We start from the raw sequence: 20,357 nt of genomic DNA, 5'->3' as shown, positions 1-20,357 counted from the left end.
GCGCTACTGCATTCCGTGCAAGTCGAATCAAATCCCTATGGCAGTAATGTACACTTACTTGGCATAAGCGAGTTAAATATCAAAATTATAAGATACATGTAAGTGCTAGTTGTTATATTCTATTTTTAAATTACATGTGTTTAGTAAGATTGTTTAAGTAATGCTCATTTTCATTAATTTCCTAATTTACTGTTGTTTATTTTATATAGTGAAAGTAATTTTGGTATTGTACTTATTTTAGTCCATAAATATTGCTTCCATTGTTTCAAGAGGTTAAAGGGCTGGCACCACTCGAGTGACAAGTGTATTAAAATAGTTAATCCTATTACTATTAGTATTTTTACTTCAGATAGCACTATTAAATAAAACAACTACTAGAGATAATTAGTCCTAAAACAATATTCCGTTGTAACAAGGGTTGAACAACAAAAAAACATAACACCAACAACAGAAATCCAAAACAAAATATTCAAACGATGTGGAATTTTAAGTTTTAATCACTCACAGAAGTAAAAGTAATCATAAAAAATACGTACCTGAGCAGAACTTGATATAAATGTTAATGAAAAGTACAACTTAAATATTCATATTAGTAGTTTTAATTAAAAAAGGAATTTGGAAAAGAATAAGAAGAGTAACAAATTTTAATTCTGAAAGAGTGCATTATTCAGAAATTAAAATTTTCAATGTTATTAACAGTATTGAGCAACATTCATCAATAATTTGTTTTAACTGTATCTCATGAACTCACTTGTTTAAGTTTAAAGGCAAGGTTTTTATTTTAGTGGTTTTATCACAAGGTTATATTTGGTGTAAATATCTAATTTACATAATCTTTCATAACATTAATAGGTGTATGTCTTCACTAGGGGAAGCTTTTAAGAGTTTCATAATACAAACTTACTTGAATGTAATATCCTCTAGCTAGAGGGTGAGTTAGCAGTTTAATGTATAAAAATTCACAGTTGAACTAAATGACAGAAGGAATAAAAATGAACTGTAAACAAAATAATAGTAGAATTCTCTATGTCACAAAGTTGTTTAAAGAAAACCCTTTCTACATATTCAGGTAGCTTGTAAGTACAAATATTTTGTTAAAATTATTTAAGAATGTAGAAGATCCATGAGGAGTATGGAAAGAATGAAGCTATTGATAATTTAACTTCTGAATGGCTTAATGGTACTTTGATAGTTCTTGTGTTGCTATGTTTTAGTGTGATTTCATATATGAGGTATATCAAGTCAGTAGAGTAAAAGCCTATTCTCAAGTTATTATGTACATGTTTCAACAACATAAAAAGGATAGTTCTGGTTTCTTACTATACATACTGTTTCCAAATCAGTATAAAACTTAGGACAATTAAAAAAACCAAAATGTTTAGTATCTGGAGTTTTCTAGAGAGAAAGATTAAGGTTTTTTTTTTAATGACCTCTTTTAAGAAAGTTAACACCTTTTGTTTAATGATAGTTCATTGTTTTAAAAGGACAAACAGAAGTCTTCTTTGTTTCAATTTTCATCAAAATGATACAGACTTTATGACAAATAATGAAAAGGAGCAAAATGAATCAACTGTATTCAGCTTATCATATTATTCAAAAAAAGAAATATAAAAAACATTGGCCCAGCATTGCCAGATGATTAAGGTACTCGACTTGTAATCTGAGGGTCATGGGTTTGAATTTCCATCACACCAAACATGCTCGCCCTTTCAGCTGTGGGGGCATTATAACGTTACAGTCAATCCCACTATTTGTTGGTAAAAGAGTTGGTGGTGGGTGGTGATGACTATCTGCCTTCCCTCTGTTCATACACTGCTAAATTAGGGAAGGCTAGCACAGATAGCCCTCATGGAGCTTTGCATGAAATTCAAAACAAACAAATCTATCCCAAAAAAATTGGGAGGAGGGGGTGATTGCAAAAAAAAAAGAAAAAAGGAAGCTGGTGGGGACACTAAATATGTATTTTTTATTACTTGACCCTTTCAAAATAATGTGAATTTTGAGATTAGTATTTATTGAAAATTTTGTGATGTTTTTGAAAATGTGACTTCTAGTTATTAAATTATTTCTCTGTCAACTAACTACTTCCTTTTTTACAGAATATAAAGTTGAAGCTTCTGTATAATCATGGAAGTATTAAAGATGAAGGTTGAACCCTTTTCTGATGAGGAGCAGGATTCTTTGTTGGGCATCAAATCAATGAAAATGGAAGATGAAACTTTCACAATAACTAGTAGTAAGTGAATATATTTAGAATTTAAATGTTTTTATCATTTTCCCAACATAATTATTGTGAAATGTACTTGTTGCAGTTTAACAGCATGTCTGAATTTACCATGACTGATTGGAAATTTAATAACTTTTCTGTGTGTGGAATTTATGCCAGTAAGAAAATTAAGGTCCATAGTCTTGGTTATTTTGGTCTTTGTCAGAAACATGAATCCAGTAACATTCTCATAATCTCATTCTATATCATCAGTAACAAAGGAGGTAAATCCTGAGTACATGCATCATACTTACCCCCAATTTCCTTGTAACTTCGCTGTACTGAGTTTCTCCTTCTCTAATTGAGACCTGGGTCCTTGTTTGACTGTTTATACAGCCCATTGATGTAGAAAGAATCTATTTCATACTTCTAGTAATAATCACCAAAAAAATGTATTTAGACCTGAATAGATTGGTATACAAGGATCATGCCACTGGTTTGTTTAACTTGATTTATCAATGTATTTGGATCTGAATGGTTGCTCAAGGAACTGGATCCCATACCACAAAATCCAGTAGTAGTTTCATGGAGCATGTGTTTATGCCAAAATTCAATAGAAAGAGAAGACTAAAGGAATAGAAAAATTAAAATTGTTATATTAATAAAAGCAAATTATGTAAAAAAATATGGTTGCATATCAGAAGGGGAATAGTTTTATATTAGATGGTTGTGTCTTAAAATATTGTAGATGCTGCATATTCTGAGAGAAATTGACATCTTAAATTTTTTTGTATTCAAATATTTTTGTATCTACATGTATTTTGTGCCTGAAGTCATACTTTTAGACAAAATCTACCCATTATTTTTTTCCTAAAATAAAAGATTTTGGGTCCAGTTGGGTAGAAATAGTAAGAGCCAATGAAATTATTTAATTTTAATCTTTGACTGGTGAGTTTGCTTCAACTTCCAAGTCTACCCCTTTTCACATCCTCATATTTTACACTCTTGGATGAAGAACACAATAAGCTGTTACTTGATTAAGCTGAAATAATAGCTAATATGTTTTTGTGAACAAGCTGGTATTTTTGCTAGCATTTTAATTGTAACACTTTAAGTTTAGCCTAATTGCAGTTTAATTTAGAATGATTTTTGGTGAGATCAAGTTCCACAAAAATGCTGTTTACCATTGAAGTTGTGCAGTGTATGAAGCTGTCTAATCTGTTAACCCTATCATGATGGGTCATAGGTCAAAGTCTATGTCATTGCATTTGTTGACTTGTATTCAAAATTTTATTGAATGACTATTTTATAAATTTATGTCCATAATTTTGGTAATAACTTTTAAAGTATAATTTAATTTTAAGTATATTAGTTATTTTCTTAACAGAAAAATAGATATTAAAAGAACACACCTAAATATAGATTTTTGTATGTCACATGCTATGTTAAATGGAACATTGGTTCAAAACGTTTTGGGGAAATGGTGAAAAAAAAAAACTACTTACCATCAGAGTTGTGCAGTGTATGAAAGTTTTCAATCTCTTAATGGATACATATGGTTCTAGGTCTACTATAGAAATAGTTGAGTCATATAAAATTCAGTGTATTTAGCAGCATTTTTACTCCATAACACTTGATGACTCTTCCTTTGCCCTTTAAAACCAGGTGTATTTTTTTTGGTATTATTTTATTCATATACATAATTTAGAATCCTACCTTACTTTTCAGTAGGCTTTTTCTCTAGGTTTTATGATGACCAAAATGGATGTCTTCACTGTTTATCTGAATATTCCCATATCAGAGCATTCTTGTCAGTATCTCCAATTTGTCCAATGGGGAGTGGTGTACCAATTTTGCAGTGTACCTACTCTTCAGGCTGGCTTTGGCACCATACATTTTCTGTTGGGTGATGTGAACCTTCACTCTACATCTTCAGATTCTGGAGTTGTACTTTCATCTTTACATGGATGGCTGGCTTCTTCTTGTTCATTCAGAATGAGAATCAGCTTGTAATACTCATCAACTTCTTCTTGAAACTGCTCAGGTGGATTGGTTAACGAAATTGGAGTCCTTCCTTCATCCTACTGAGTACTGTATTCTTCTGGGTATTCTCTTTAGCATCCATCTTTCTTGGTCCCAACTTTCTTCTCTTCAACTCTGTTATATGGAATTGGATATTCAGAATGTTTTTTCTGCTCCTTTACTTTCTGTTTGCTAGGTTCTCTCACTTTTTGGGGATGTGATCTTCTGTGATTCCTTTTTTTCCCTTTGTTGGGCTCATATATAATCCTTTCAGTAGGTCCTCCACAACCAGTGGCACCTTGCTTGGGATCTCTAGGATGCTCCCGTCACACTTCCTACATACATTGTAGATGATCTCTGATGGTGATTGGACATTGTTCGTACATTGGCAGGCATACCACTTCCTTCACTGCAGCCAGATTTACATCTGTTCATGGATGCATCTCTTCAGGGTTGTGGTGTATGGGTCAATCACCAAGAGGCTTTGGGTCTTTGATCTGTAGGGGAATGTTTTTTTCCCATCAATGTCCCCAAACTCCTTGCTGTTTTTCAGGCTTTAGTTCCCTTTCTTCCCAGGATTCCACTCATTGTGGGTTCCGAAGACAACCCTTCATGATAGACCACTTAATTCACCTTGAAACATCAGTTAGAAGAGCCTTTTTGAAGTGACAACATCTTGTTTCTTTTTTTTTTAATTTAGAGAAAGCTTATGATACAACATGGAGATACAGCATCTTGCAAGACCTTCACTCAAACGGATTGTGTTGCAATTTGCCACTTTTTATTAAGCATTTTTAATGAACTGCTGATTCCAGGTCCATGTGGGCTCAACACTTTCCTGTTTTTCTGACAAGAACTTGGAATCCCTCAAGGCTGTGTTCTGAGTGTCACATGTTTCATTATAAAGATTAATACCATTAGTGAACAGCTACCTCCTGCAGTTGCAAATGGTCTTTTCGTTGATGACTTTCACATCTCATGTCAGTCATCAAACATGAGGTTTATTGAGCAGCAGCTACAAACTGCAATCAGTCGTATACTTTAGCGGACCACAGCAAAAGGTTTTCAACTTTCTCTCTCTAAACTGTTTGTGTACATTTCTGATGCCAATGGGGTATTCATCCAGATCCAGAACATCGTATTGATAATGCTGTACTTCCTGTCATCCCTGAGGCAAAGATCTTAGGTCTTATATTTGACTGTAAATGAAACTTTATTTCCCATATCAAGCAACTTCATGTCAAATGTATAAGAGCACTAAACATCCTCCGTGTCTTCTTTTCCATCTCTTGAGGAGCTGATTGATGGTTTATGGCTCTGCCAGAATCTCAGCACTGAAAATGCTGGATCCTATCCACCATCAGGGACTTTGGCCTTTCTTATATCTACAGTCTAAAGTTTGTATGTGGAGTCCCATGAACCCCCTCTGTATATTTGCCATTTGTAACTGTCTCTTATGTATGCTTCCAAACTTCGCTCTGTACCATAGCATCCTACTTGTGGTTGTATTTTCCATCCTCAGTGGGCTACACATTTCTATGATAGAAAATCTTCCATTGTTCCTTTTAGCCTTCATATTCAGGCACAATCAGAAAAATTGGATATATCTTTGAATAGCATAGCAGTATCAACAGTTTGGCCTCTTCCACCATTGTTAGTTACTATCCCCAACTGTGACCTATCTTTGAGTGATCTGAGGAAGGCCAGTTCTCCCAACTGGAAATATCACTCTCTTTATTTGTTGAATATCTTTCAAACAATCCATCCATTCCCATACATACGGATGGTTCAAAATCAGGTGACTCTGTAGGTTCTGCCATGGTTTGTTACAGTTCGGTTGTAGCACACAGAATCCCCTCTACAGTTTCTGTGTTCACTGCCAAATTGTATGCCATTTCTATTGCCCTCAATCATATTGAAACTATGCAATATATCAATTGTATGATCTATACTGATTCACTCAGCTGTTTATTAGCCCTGACATAATTTCATGTTAGTTACCATCCTATTCTTATCAGTATCCAAAACAAACTGGCCCATCTCTCTATCATCTGTCTCTGTCCAGTTTTTTTGGATACCAGGTTTTATTGGTATTTGTGGGAATGAACTAGCTCACTGAGCAGCAAAGTCCATCTGCTCTGGCTCTATCACCACTGTCCCTGTTCCATACATGGACTATGGTCCAGTTATCAAAACCCTGCTATACACCAGTTGGCAGTCAACCTGGAGTGAGCAGCAAAATAATAAGCTTTTTCAAATAAAGCCTCCTTTAGTTCTATGGCCATCTTGTTTCTGTAAAGATCAAAGGGAGGAAGTTGTTTTGGCTAAACTATGCATTGGTCACAGTTTTTTAACTCATCACTTCCTTTTATCTGGTACTGATGCACCAATGTGTGGTCTGTGTGTCACTCAGGTCACAATCTTACATATTTTATTTTCATGCTGTAGTTACAACCAAGAACGATGACACCATTTTAAACATATTTTAAGGTAGGTTTGCCCTTGACCTTAGTCAGTATTATAGGTGATACTGGCTGCCCCACTCATGTTTTTACATTTTTTAAGAGCCATTGGTCTTTTTAACTTAAGCATGATTTCTTTTACAAATTTTACTTTTATTTTGACCTAAACCCTGGACTGGAAAGGCTAACTTCAGGTGACTGACAGCAAGTTTGAACTTATTGCTTCAGTCTTCCTGGCAGGTTTTAATTTTACATATTTTTTACCTTCATTTCTGTATACCATTATGGTATACTACTTCTTGTTTGGCACAGATAGCCTAGTAGCTTTGTGCTAATAAACATGAAATACCTACCTATCTACCTTCCCATGATACATTTCAATAGTTCAACAGTGTTGGCTCATATCAGTGATAAAGGTGACACCTGGTCAAGATCTCTGTATTTTATAATATTGGATCTTTTTGTGGACACATGCTGATCACATTAGTTTGATGGCAAGTCACATACTGGTAGTTTTCAGCCTTGTGATGGATTGTCTTTCCTGACCCAGTCAGGTTTACCTGATGAAGTGATCCCTTAATTCCCTTGTATTTCATTGGTTTTACAAAGAATTCACCATCACCCTCAATTACTAGTTACTTTTCTTTTGGCCCTTTGTTCTCCTTTATTGCTTGTCTTCTTGTCCTAATATTTAATCAGGTAGTTCCTTTTGTTCTTCCCTCCTCTTTTCCAGTGTGGGATTTTAGCTAATCTTGTTAATGGTAGAAAGTACTGTATCAGAAGTTATAATTTTCCTACATTGCAAGTTTACTTTTGATAGATACTTCCCTCTTCTCACGCTTCCAACCATCCTCCCTACAATCTTCCAATGCTTACGTCTTCTGCCCAAATTTTGAAGTGATGGCCCGGTAGTAATGCATACTGGGAGTCACATGCTTTACATGATATAAGTGCTCTCCTAATGGTGAAGAGCTAATGCACGATAATTTGCATTAGAGACACTTGATTCTAATAGGGGGAGTTGTGCAGAAGGTTTTTTGGCAAGCATTATAAAAAAGTTTGCATGTATAGGGCAATGCAAAATGGGAAAAGCTAATCTTGTGAGTACCTCTTGGAAATGCATTTTCAGTATAGGAAATTATAACTTGTATAGATTTTGATTATGATTTAGTGAAGTATATATTATATTGAGCCTTGTTATAGACAAACTTATATTATTTGCACTTCTAGCTGCAAGAGAAGCTGATTCCTTTAAAGAAAGTTCTCCACCTACCATTTTGAAGTTTGGTATAACAAAAGAGGAACAAGAGGAACAGTATGATGGAGCATCAGAGAAAAGTGAGGTAATTTGTAGGTTAAACCTTCTACAGTTGTGTTGTTAAAGATAATATGTAATGTAATTGTGTCTTTATTGACTTTGTGTTTAGTCTTGTTAACAATGAGATGTTTATAGTCACAAACTGAAGAAACTCACTGCAAGTTTGCTGTATTGCTGTGAATAAACTTGGTATAATTCTTTTTGCTTCAGTAATATTGCTAGTCCACAGATTTTCTGTATAGCTTACTAGATATTTTTACTAATTACTTATGAAAACTGCATCACCTGATTATAAAAGTTATTTCATGTTAAATCACCCATAACATTTTCAATTGTTTAGTGTGTTATATTAAACCTATCCAGGAATCTCTCCTCATTGTTTCTTTACACTGTTGGTGATGCTGTGTTTGATAGCTGAGCTTCTTCACCTTAGATCTACAGCAGGTGAGTTTCCACTGTGAAATATTATTGTAATGCTGTAATTTATTGTCCTACATTTTTCCATAAAATCTCTAGTTATCAGAGATATCATAATTACCTATTTCTGACCACTGCATCTGGTTATTTGACTAATTAGTCTTTCAAGGAAACAGCATGAATACTTGTTTCATTTTTCTTCTGCTGGAGGTATGCAACAGTTGAATTGATATGTTAGGGAGCCAGTTTGTGGACATCAGTTGTGTTACTTTTACAACATTTATTGTTTTTTTATTATGGTATGGTACTATTGCCTTAACCACATGGATGTCTTTTGCCACTTAACATTTTGTTCAGAGATTCTATTTTATTACTTGACACCACAATTGTTGTTGGTCTGTAGATGGTTCTTCTAATAGTTGAGTAATTTGTTGTGTTTGCTATCAGTTAAGCAATATTTTTTTTAAAGTGATTAAACTTTCTTTGCAACTTTCCATTACCTTTTATATGTTACATAATGGGAATGTGTAGAATTCTGTGTTAACCATTCAATTATAGGTTGGGTGAAATCCACCCAGCTCATGATTATGAAAGCATCCATGAAAGCAATTATGCTATGATTTTTTATAATATACAAATGTGTTTAAAAATTGTAGGTAATTGGTACACATTAGAATGTTTTAATAAATAAAATATGAGGATTTTGAATTAAGTATTAAGATGTTTTAATTTAAGATTTTCTTGTAATATTTTTTCTTTCAGAATGTTAATCCTGCAGATTAATAATTTCATTTTAAAGTTAAAAATACTTTTATGCATCAGAAAATTTTCCAATGTCACATGTGAAATCTTTATAATCTCCATTTAATTATTAAATGTTTTTTAAAAAACTTTATATTTTATCTGTTTTTGCTTTAAATCAGAATTTTTGTATGTGTTCAGTAGATTTGAATGACCTCATAATCACCATAAAAAAAGAAATAAATATTAATTGTTTTTGTTCCTTTTTAGAATGATTACAAATTATAAGTCAAGAAGACATGTTTAGTCTAAATAGCTTAAATGTCATAACATTATACATTTATATGTATTCATTATTTTTACTATATTACCTTTCAGCCATTGTTGGCTAACATCACAGAAGTTACAATGACTTAAAGTATGTGCACTCGTTATTATATCCATTAATATAAAACTGACCTTTACAAAGTGACTTGTCTTGGCTATGTTTTAGTGGGCTAGTATTTTGTTAACATACATGATATATGTATATACATTATTACTATATGCAAATAAATTTTTAAACTCATTTTTCTGTGTCTAAAAAACATAAATTTTGGACAGACTCAAGAACCAATTTACCAGCACGAAAGTTTGCTGTCATATTCGTAAATGGCTGGAAAAAACAAACCACTTGGGAGACATTTTGAGCTTTTGATTGGTTATTCACATCATATACAAAAGTAAGTGTATATAAAGGACCATTTCCTAAAAAAGGGAACAGGAGAACTGGGCCACTGTGTTTGATTCAGTACATTAACAGTGCCTCAGGAAATAGGAAAAACAGGAGGTTCTTATTTTATATTCTAGCTTTTCATTATTGGTAATTTGAGTTCCTATAATTTTATAGATTTTGTATTTTAACATCATAAACATCTAGTTTGAACCAGTGTTGCATTCAACACAAAAATCAGTTTTTATGAGTGTTCTTTATATTTATTTTTAAAATAAGAAATTTAGTAATGTATATGAAAATTTAAATTATAATCTATAGTTTAGTACCAAAATTAATAAAATAATAGTTCAATAAAATTTTAAATGCAATTCAACAAATGCAGTGACATGGTTTTTCACCTGTGTGGATAGGGTTAAAGATTTCTGTGTTTTATCAACCATTGTATTTTTGTAGGCCCTTGAATAGTGAGCAGGTGTCAGAAGATTCAAAATTAGTTGATTTTACTCTTCTTCTTGATGGTGATAAAATTTGCACCAGTAAGTTAAGTATGGACCTATAATTCTTTCTTACATTAATAATAAGATTTTGAAGTCTGATAGAAGATGCTTTATGTAGTCATTTAAAAAGGTATAAAACGTGCTGGAGTAGTCAACATAACATTCTGGGACAATATGTGACCTATTGATTCATCTTGACTGTTCCATCCTCCAAATTATAGTAAATAATTAACATATACATGTATTTTAAAGGCAGTTTTTATTCACATATTCATCAAGCTTTTCCTTACTTAGACTCATGTAAATTTCTACCTCTACAATATCTGAAGGCAACTCATTCCAAAGGTCAACCACCCTGTTAGAAAAATGAAACTTAGCTGAAGATTATCCCTAACCCTGTCAAAATGTATAATTGTGTCCCCTGGTCCTAGTATTCTTACTGCTAAGTATGAAAAAAAAAGATGATGTATAAATACTATCATTCCCTTTTCAGTATTAAACATCTCAATCACATCCCTCACTAACCCTTCTTTCTCAAAGAAAAAAAGAAACAATTTGAGAGATCTCAAGCTTCTCTCATATCCTAGTTACCATGGTAGTAATCCTTTTCAACAATCCAATATCTTTCCTAAGGTAATGCCCAAGACTGAACACTATATTCAAAATGTAGCCTAACCAGCAACCTGTACAATGAAATTATAACCTCTTTAAACTTGTATTCAGTATTTCTGTAGATACACCTAAAATCCTGTTTGCTCTACCACTAGCAACAGCATATTGTATGGATGGCATTAGAGACTGATCAACTATTACACCAAGATCCCTTTCATTTATAACACTATTAAGGATTTTTCTAACCAAATTATAACTCACATGTGTTATCTTACATTTATTACAGTTAAAACCCATTTGTCATTTCATGATGAAAAGAAAACCCACTTGTAGAGATAATTATATGTGTAAACAAACATCTGGTATGAGTAGAGAAAGGACTGTGTAAAGAAGCGAACCAAGTTTCGATCTCCTTTGATTATCATCAAGTTCATGATGACCAAAGAAGGTCAAAATTTTGTTTGCATCTCTACATAGTGCTTTCTCTATCCATACCAGCTGTTTTTTACATATAGCATTTGTCATTTATTTGTTCAACTCACTAAATGATTCTAAGTCCTTTTGTAAATCAATAGCATCCTCTTCACAGCTAGTAACACCTAAGTCCTTAATATCTGCAAATGTAAATAATTTATGGACCAATCTCTCATTTATGTCATTGATGTAAATCAAAAAGAGCAAAAGTCCTAAGGCTGAACCCTGAGGTATACTACTTGTGACATTGATCCAGTATGACTGAAATCCACTTTTAACAACCCTTCACTTTCTTCTGTTCAGCAAGTCTTCAATCCAAATCGCTAACTTGTCCCCCACACCTATAGACAATATTTTTACATGTTTTTTTTATGTTTAACCTTGTGATATGCTTTCTGAACATCCAAATACACAAAATCTACACTCTTATCATCATCTACATAAGCAGTAACGTTTTCAAAGAATGCCACAAGAATTGTAAGGCAAGGTTTTCTCTTAGTAAAACAATGATGACCACTCAATAAAATTCTAAACTTTGTTAAATGGCTTTGTAAAGCAACTTTTGTCAGGCTTTCCAAAATTTTTCTCACAACTGATGTCAGACTAGTAAGTCTGTAATTACTGAGACAATATTTATTACCTCTCTTGAAAAGAGGAGTTACATTAGATAACTAACAATCCTCTGTTGTCCACCCAATATTTAATGACTAACAAAAACTGCTAGCAAGAGGCTCACATCTTCCAGTCTTTAACCTCCTTCAAAACCCTTTGTGAAATATTATCTGGCCTGGGAGTTTTATCATTCCCAATTTTTTTAACCATTTTGGAATTAATGTAGTCATTTTGTTTTACCTTTTTTCCTTTATCATCTACTGAAGTTGTATATTGCTGCTTAAACCTTTGTTAGTAAAACATTAGAAAATGTAAAATTTAACAACCCAGCCTTCTCATGTTCATTATGTACCAGTTTTTCTATATCACCTCTCAAGGGTCCTGCTCCCCATTCTAATATTTTGTTTACTCCTAAGGTATTTAAAGAAATACTAACTGTAATTTTTAAACATTTAGCTAACCTTTTCTCATAGATGCTTTTTGATGTGTTAATATCCTGTTTCACCAACTCTCTTGATCTTCTATAATTCTCTAATTCTTCTGTCATACCTGTCAATTTAAATTTCTTACATTTATTATCCCTTTCTTTAATTTTCTCTCTTAAATTTTTTGTGAATCAACCTGATTTTTTACTTGTGGATTTGAGTATCTAGATTTATAGAAATCATTTCTAAAATCATTCTCTCAAGATAAGTATGGTAAGTTGGCCGAATGTACAAAAAGTGTGGTTTATTGGAAGAAACCAAAGGGTTGTTATGAATGGGATTCAGTCAATCTAGATTAATGTCACAAGTGATGTACCTCAGGGCTAAGTGTTAAGATTTTTGCTTAACATTGGTGATATAGATGAAGGAATTGTCATTAATTATTTCAGTTAGCTGAAGATATTAAGGTTTTAGGTGTTGCTGGCAGTGAAGAGGATGCTACTGCTTTACAAAAGGATGATTTATTGCTGAGCTTGGCAAATAAGTAATGGATGGCTTTTAGTTATAATGAATGCTTGGTAATTTATATGTAATATCATAATTCCAATTATGATTAACTATGATGGTAATCATCTAAACAAATTATGGAAGAACATCTTGGTGTTCTGGTTGCTCAGTCTGTTGAACAATGTATTACTGCTAATTGTAGACAAATAGGACTTTAAGTTATGTCTCCAGAATTATTGTGTACGAGTCTCAATATGTTATAATTTTATTGTATTGGTCACTGGTTAGGCCAAATTCTTTGTATTATACTCAGTCTTTGGAATTGTGCCAAAGTAAAGACATTGAATTGTTGGAAAAAGTTCACTAGATGGCTGCAAAAGTATTTGAAATTGTTCTCTAAAGGACCACTAGGATGATCCCTTAGATGTTAAAGATTTTAAATAAAAGATTGAGATTTCTGAAATTGTTTTCTCTTGAGAAAATGAGTTATAGGGAATCTGACTGGTGCATTTAATAGTTAAATAAATTGATAGGCTTGATGAATCATTCCTTTTCATATATAACGAACAGAATGTTAGGATTGGGAAGACAATTTTTTAGTTGAGTTGGTAACATTTTCAGTCAAGAAACGTGTTAATTTTCTTATAGGGTGTTCTAAAATTGGAATACATTGGCTTTAAATGTGGTTGATGCTTTATATTTATGAGACTTTAATGGAAGGTTTGAAAAGTTTAATGATAATTGTTTTATTTTTACTTTAAGGTTTAATTTAGTGGATGTGGTGTTGTGTATAATGTATCATATAGAATTCTCTTTCAAATCAACCATGATGTACATGATATGAATCGTTAGAATTGTATCATATCAGCTATATTATTATTTATAATGTGAATGTTTAAAATTGTATAAAATTAATCATAATGTAGAGAATATAAGTGACAAAAATTCTCTGTTAAATTAGTTGTAATACTTTTCATAATTCAGATAAAGAAAAGTATTTTTAATCTTAAAATCAAAATAACTTTGCATTTTAGGTAGTCAACATTCTGAAAGAAATATTAGAGAATCTTTAATTAAAAATATTAATACTTAATTAAAAAAAAAACTAATCTTTTCTGTAAAATAGCTTTGTAATGGTTATCAATAACCTATGGAAATTTACGAATATGCACATACATTACCAAAATTATATGATAATTACTTTCACAGATACATTCATGGTTATGAGCTTAGTGGATTCCACTCAGCCCATATTTGTTGGATTAATGGGAGATACTATGTCAAAACACCTATATAAAATATATAATTATAACATATAATAATCTTATAAATTATATTGCTTGATTTAGTAAAGACTTCAATCTGTATAGATTAAATATTTTTAGGTAAACTAACTTTATAGATGTGTATTACTTAAACAGTTGTTTTCTTTACTACTTTGTTAGTCCCTGCTTTATCACTAATAAACTAAAATAATTAACCATTTGAATAGCATGATCATACCATTACAATTAATTACTAATTATTTTTCAATAGACTGGTTTGTAAATTGATAGTTAATTTTTGTTTTCTCAAGTAAACTGCATTATATATCTGTTTTTGTTCTTCATTGAAGTATACCAACTTTGGCAAACATAAAACTACTTGAGATATTGAGAAACAGAGACAAATATCATACAAACAAAATTATTAATAACACAAAAATTTACCACTTTCTTTGCTTTGAGTACTTAATAAATTACAAAAGTTTGTTTACCCCTACACAAGATATTATTTATCTACATTAACCTCCCTTTAGCTATCATCATGAAAGAATGTCTTGTAAAAGTAAAAATAACAGTCTTACAGTTTAACTAAACATTGACTCTTGGCAGAGCATCATTATTACCTCAAACTATTGTATGTAGAAGATTCTAACTTGGTTTAACCATAGCTTTTGTACTGTGTTTGTCTCCATAATATGAATCTTTTTATTTACTAGAGCATGACAATTTAATTTGTTGCTTATCAGCAATAATTACAATAGTTCAGTGAAATTAATGGAGAGAATCGTGCATCAAGAGTGAAAATCACACTCTTATTGGTAAGGGTTGATACTTAACTCGCATCATGGTTAGGTGTTTTTTTTTATATAAAGGGTAGCACCAAATGAGAACAGTTATTTATACAAGTGAGGATAAGTACATATCAGAACAATGTTTTTTTCTTATCAACAAATATTTAGTAGTTTTGATATGGTGATCTTATGAAAATGTGTAGGAAGAAGCTCACATCTTGCTGTTAATCATGTTTGCAGGTTGTTACAGGATTTTTACTAACTTGTCCTATATTTTTCTGACAAATGTTTAAAACAGTTGTATATATCAACTTAAAATCATTTCACAGAGTTTTAACTTTAAAATATTTTGAAATTTATACTTTCTCATTTTATAATATTGTTTAGTTACTGACCTCTCTCATGGACACTGCCATTGCATGCTTTTCCAAAGGCTTACCTCCTTCTCAAATTACTTATCCTCTTCCACGTTATTAACTTTTAAGTACTACTTTTGTCTCCATAGCATGAACCTTTATATTTTTTTAAAACTGGGCAATTTAATTCATTGCTTATCAGCAGTGATTAGATCAGTTAATATATCATAAATTGATAAATTAATTAAAATTAGGGTTTCCAGTTATTCCAACAACTGATTAAATTAAATTATTAAATTAGTAATTATAATTATGGTTTTCAATTGTTCCAATAATACAAGTAATTAGAATGTTACAATTATGTTTGTTGTTAAACACAAAGCTATGTGGTAGTGGTTGGAAGTGAATTGTGTTTTGAGGATCTCTGGTTGAAATCACATTGTTGTTCATTTTGTCCAACCTTTATTTGTTGTTATAAAACTACTAAGGCTATTTGCCAATGTGACTAATTTTAAACTACCTGCTAAAGACAAGGCAACTGACTGACAGCACCTACTGCAAGTTGTCTGGCTACTTAAGTGCTGAATGTAATGTTAACTTGTTGATTTTTCTTATTTGTCATGGCATAACTGACTTTTTATTATTTTATAAACTGACCTCGCTGAAGAAGAGAAGTAAAAATGTTCAGCCCCTCACCCTGTCCTCCATATTTTTGTTGTTTTTTCTGGATTCATTCCACCTCCCTCCTTCTCCAAGACCATTTGTTTAAAAAATTAATTGTATTATTTAATGTTACCTAATCAGACATGGATTGATAGAGGATTCCCCGACTACTCTTTCAGGGACACTGCCACTGCATGTGTTTCCCATAGCTTACCTTCTCTAAGGAATTAACCTCTTCCATTTTTGCAGGTTGGGTTTATCAGCTCAATCTTTTGTTACATGAGGGTAAGTTTGAACAAATACTTTGTAATATAGCCTCCCATCAGATCAGGATTATCACAGCTCTTTTGCTTTCTTTCAATACTAAATAATGGAGGAGATCATGCTGACTGGTATGAGAACTACACCCTAGACATTTATCTCCAATTACTTGCATTAGAGGGTGGATATGTGTACCTTTCATTTTTACAACTCTTTGGACTACCCACTGTTGACTAATTTTTATCTCTGTCAGTGATCTTGTACATTTTTTCAGGTCAGAACTGTGTGTACCAATATTGTTTTATACACAACCTGAAACAAAATGACAAAAAGAGAGAAAAAATAAACCACAATACTACCACTCACTCAACATGTATAACATTGTATTTGGTGAATTCCTTATCAGATGGTGAGTGTTTCCTACAAGAAATGTTTACCAAAAGTTCATATTGAGTGAGGAAGTTGGTAAAATTTTAAATCCATTTGTTCTTGCTCACTACTCAGAGTTGAGATGGATTTTTTTGTAAGGCAATATCTATAAAACTGATATGGTCATTTTCACAGCTTGATGAAAAAACAACAAAAAAACCAGAGAGAATCAAATGTAATTCTGCACTCAAACCTGCCTCATACTCGCTGTCTTTAGTAACTCAATGTGTTCCAGCAGTTGTGCCTCATTATTGTAGTTTATATTTTGCCCTTTGAAAACTATCCTCCACCCACTTTGTTATTATCGTAGAGCACAAAAAACTAATTTCTTGAGTTTTGAGCTGCTGTAGAAATTTATAAAGAGAGTTCACTCTTTAAAGTGGTTCCTTCCCTGCAGTAAGAGATCAATTGAGCCTCCCACTTAATTTGAGATGTTGGGCTAGGATGTTAACTGAAAGTGAAGTACCCCTTTCTAATTTTATCAAGTAATTGTTGACAGATATGTCTAGCCTGATGAGACTTGGATTTGCCTTGGAATATAGGTAAGGACTCCTACACATTGTTGTAGTATCTATCTGATGTTAGTGTTTGACCAGTTGCATTGGCCTAAAGATCTAATTTCATCACACATTCAATCAAAGTTGGACTATGGATCTCTGTCTTCAAGATGTTGAACCATGTAAATCATCAGAAGCTTCATTCAGCATGAGGGCTTATTGCATTTTTCTGGTCCAGAGTTTGTACACTGAACTTTACATCAGATGTTTACAACCTTCTTAATAGGATAATGCTAAGCTCTATTATTTTCCACAGCATCATACCTGGCATTGTGCTTTTGTACCTCAGTAAGCTGTGCTTTTTGGAAAATAAATAATCTTTATTCTTACCTTTGGCCTTTGTATTGAGGAATGGACTTGCTGACACCTCAGTAAAGTCATCTGTTCTTGTGTTGTCACAGTCCTACCTGTCCCCTCTGTTGACTTCAGGACTGTCATTATGGCAAGGCTTCACACTAGTAGGAAGATAATTTAGGGTGAGCAAAATCACTAGAAGCTTGGCTGCTTAAAGCCTTCTCTTGTTGTTTGGTCATCTAGCTTCAGTGGGATTCATAAGGAGAAAGTTGTTTTGACAAGTCTCTACTGTGGCCAATTTTATTATTCATCAGTTTATTTTACTGAGGCTGATTTGTCAATCTGTGGCCATTATGACACTCAATGATTAGTATCCACATTCTGTTTTCATTCTTCCTTTAAGAATACCAGCAGAAGCACCATTTTAGACTTATTTTGTCCCAAAGTTTGCCTATCCTGAGTGATCATGCTTTTTGAATTTCTACTGGTTATAGATCTTTTTAGTTATTTTAGTTATATATATATATATTTAACTTGGTTTGATAAGAGCAAAATGAAGATCTCTTTCTTATGTATTTACCTTTTTACTTTTTCTCATTCTTAAATATCCAGTGCTTTCTGTAGATGACTTGGTGCAATATTTTTACTTTCAGTTTGGTTAAATAAGAAACTGGTCATTGAGTGCTTCCTTTGAAATAATTTTTGTCTTAATGTAGCAAAATTTAGAATTTACAAGTAATAGAAATTAAACTGATTTTCTCTATTTTTTTTTTTATGTATAGAATCAAACATAAAATATGTCGTATTTAAATACTTTTAGAACTACTTATATAACTAAATTTGAAACATTGGGTTTTTTAAATTACATTATCATGTTTTTAAATCAGCAAACTGTAATGTTAGCATTATTTTTTCTGTTAATCTTTTCATTGTGCTGTTTCATTGTAGAACCAGTTTGTTCAAGTGAAAATGGAGAAGCCTGGTGATCTGTTACATGTTGATATTATTTCAAAGTTTAGTTACAGTGATGATGAGGATCAGGGTAGTTCACACTGTAATGTTATGAATGTTAAAACAGAAACTGGATTTCAAAGAGATATTGAATTTGGATTGGAAAGAACTTCTGGTAAGTAGAAACATAAACCTTATCTTCCCTGACACTGGCTAAACACTAGTTACAGGTTTAGTTGAACTGAGTGACCTTTTAATTCTTAAAAAAACAGATGCATTTCTATACTCTAAATTTTAATGTTTTTTTATATTTTCAGGAAATTTGCCCAGTTTTTGGTAAATGTTACAAGACTTTTGTACTCAAAAAATCAGATTTTCTTTGGTCAACACTTTCTCTACAGGCATATTTTTTTTATGCATGTCACAAGGATTTAGTGAATTACACTCAGAATATAATTAACACTCTCAGTACAGTATTGGTCAATGTGACTGCCCACATGGCCTCTTTGTACTTGTTTAAGATGTTTATGGAGTTGATACTTTTTACTATCATTTCAAAGTTTAGTTACAGTAGTGATGAGGGTAGTTTACACTGTAATGTTATGAATGTGAAAACAGAAACTGAATTTCAAACGGAGATTGAATCTGGATTGGAAAAAAAACATCTAAAACTCTTTACTCTTCTTGTGATTGGCTTAACACTAGATGTACAGGTTTGGTTGGAGTGACTGACATTATAACCTTGAAGTAACCATAATGTTAATTTTAATACTTTTTTTGTATTTGTACAAGATTTGGCTGGTTTTCAGTAAATATTGCAAGCCTTTTTTACACAAAATATCAGATTTTTCCATTAACACTTTCTCTCAGGCATCTTTTCTATGTAAGTCCTGAGATTTTAGTGAGATATTTTAAAAATTTAATTTAATTGTTTTCTTTTTGTGATATACCAATAAATACAACATAAAAATATAGATAATATTCCAAATTTCAGTATTATATACGAAATTTAGGTTCTTAATTGCATGAGGCAATATTAAAAACAAATCCTTAATTTCCCTAGTGTAAGAGTTTTGAAATTTGTTTTCTAGGCTTTCCTCTTCCATGATTTATTTTCCACTCCCAAAAAGTATGCAATTCCAATATGAATATTACCTCTTCTCACATGAGTAGCTATTCTTGTTCATGCTGCCCTCTATATGCAAAACATTTTTCTCATACAATAAGCCTTGAGCTTCCACGTATCTTACAATCATGCGACAATCCTCCAACAATAAGAGTGAAACACATGCAACTCCCTCTGTTTGATTCTACCAAATTATCACTGACTTTTTGCAGAAAATGGAAGCACTGTCTTTCAGTGGGGAGGAAGGGTGGAAAGTGTGAGAAGGGATATGTACCTCTCAGAAAAGTATTTTCAATATAGGAAAATTATAACTTCCAATATGGTACATTACCTCTTCTCACCTAAATAGCTAGAATCTCACATTGGATTGGTGGAGGGACTGGTGAAGAGAAGAACAAAAAAAGTGTTTCTCAAAAGTATCTTAAGAACATTAAAAGAGTAGATCCTTACAGTAGAGGATCATACGAGGGAGATTGCACCATATCCATACTAGGTATACTCTTCACCCAATGTGGAGTTATGTGTCATAAACATGGGCAGTAAAATAAAGGAATACTTAAACACAGGAGAGAACAATGATGGGGTGAGGATCCAACTCACCATATAACAAATCTCAGTCTCATAGAGTAATGGAATATAGATGAAAGTAAAAGGAT

General features: G+C 32.3%; 1 protein-coding gene across 1 annotated transcript in view; it reads left to right on the top strand.

Annotated features, from left to right (window-relative positions):
* Window positions 1-20,357, top strand: part of LOC143227484 (uncharacterized) — a 57,858-nt gene continuing 37,501 nt past the window's right edge. Inside the window, exons 1-4 of the mRNA XM_076458926.1 lie at window positions 1-98; window positions 2,100-2,236; window positions 7,921-8,033; window positions 18,573-18,750. Coding sequence (XP_076315041.1) covers window positions 2,128-2,236; window positions 7,921-8,033; window positions 18,573-18,750 — 400 coding nt within the window. The 5' untranslated portion in view covers window positions 1-98; window positions 2,100-2,127. The remainder of the gene's footprint in view (window positions 99-2,099; window positions 2,237-7,920; window positions 8,034-18,572; window positions 18,751-20,357) is intronic.

Source organism: Tachypleus tridentatus, chromosome 9 (genome assembly GCF_004210375.1).
Source record: "Tachypleus tridentatus isolate NWPU-2018 chromosome 9, ASM421037v1, whole genome shotgun sequence".
NCBI lineage: Eukaryota > Metazoa > Arthropoda > Merostomata > Xiphosura > Limulidae > Tachypleus > Tachypleus tridentatus.
This window is presented reverse-complemented; position numbering and strand designations above follow the sequence as displayed.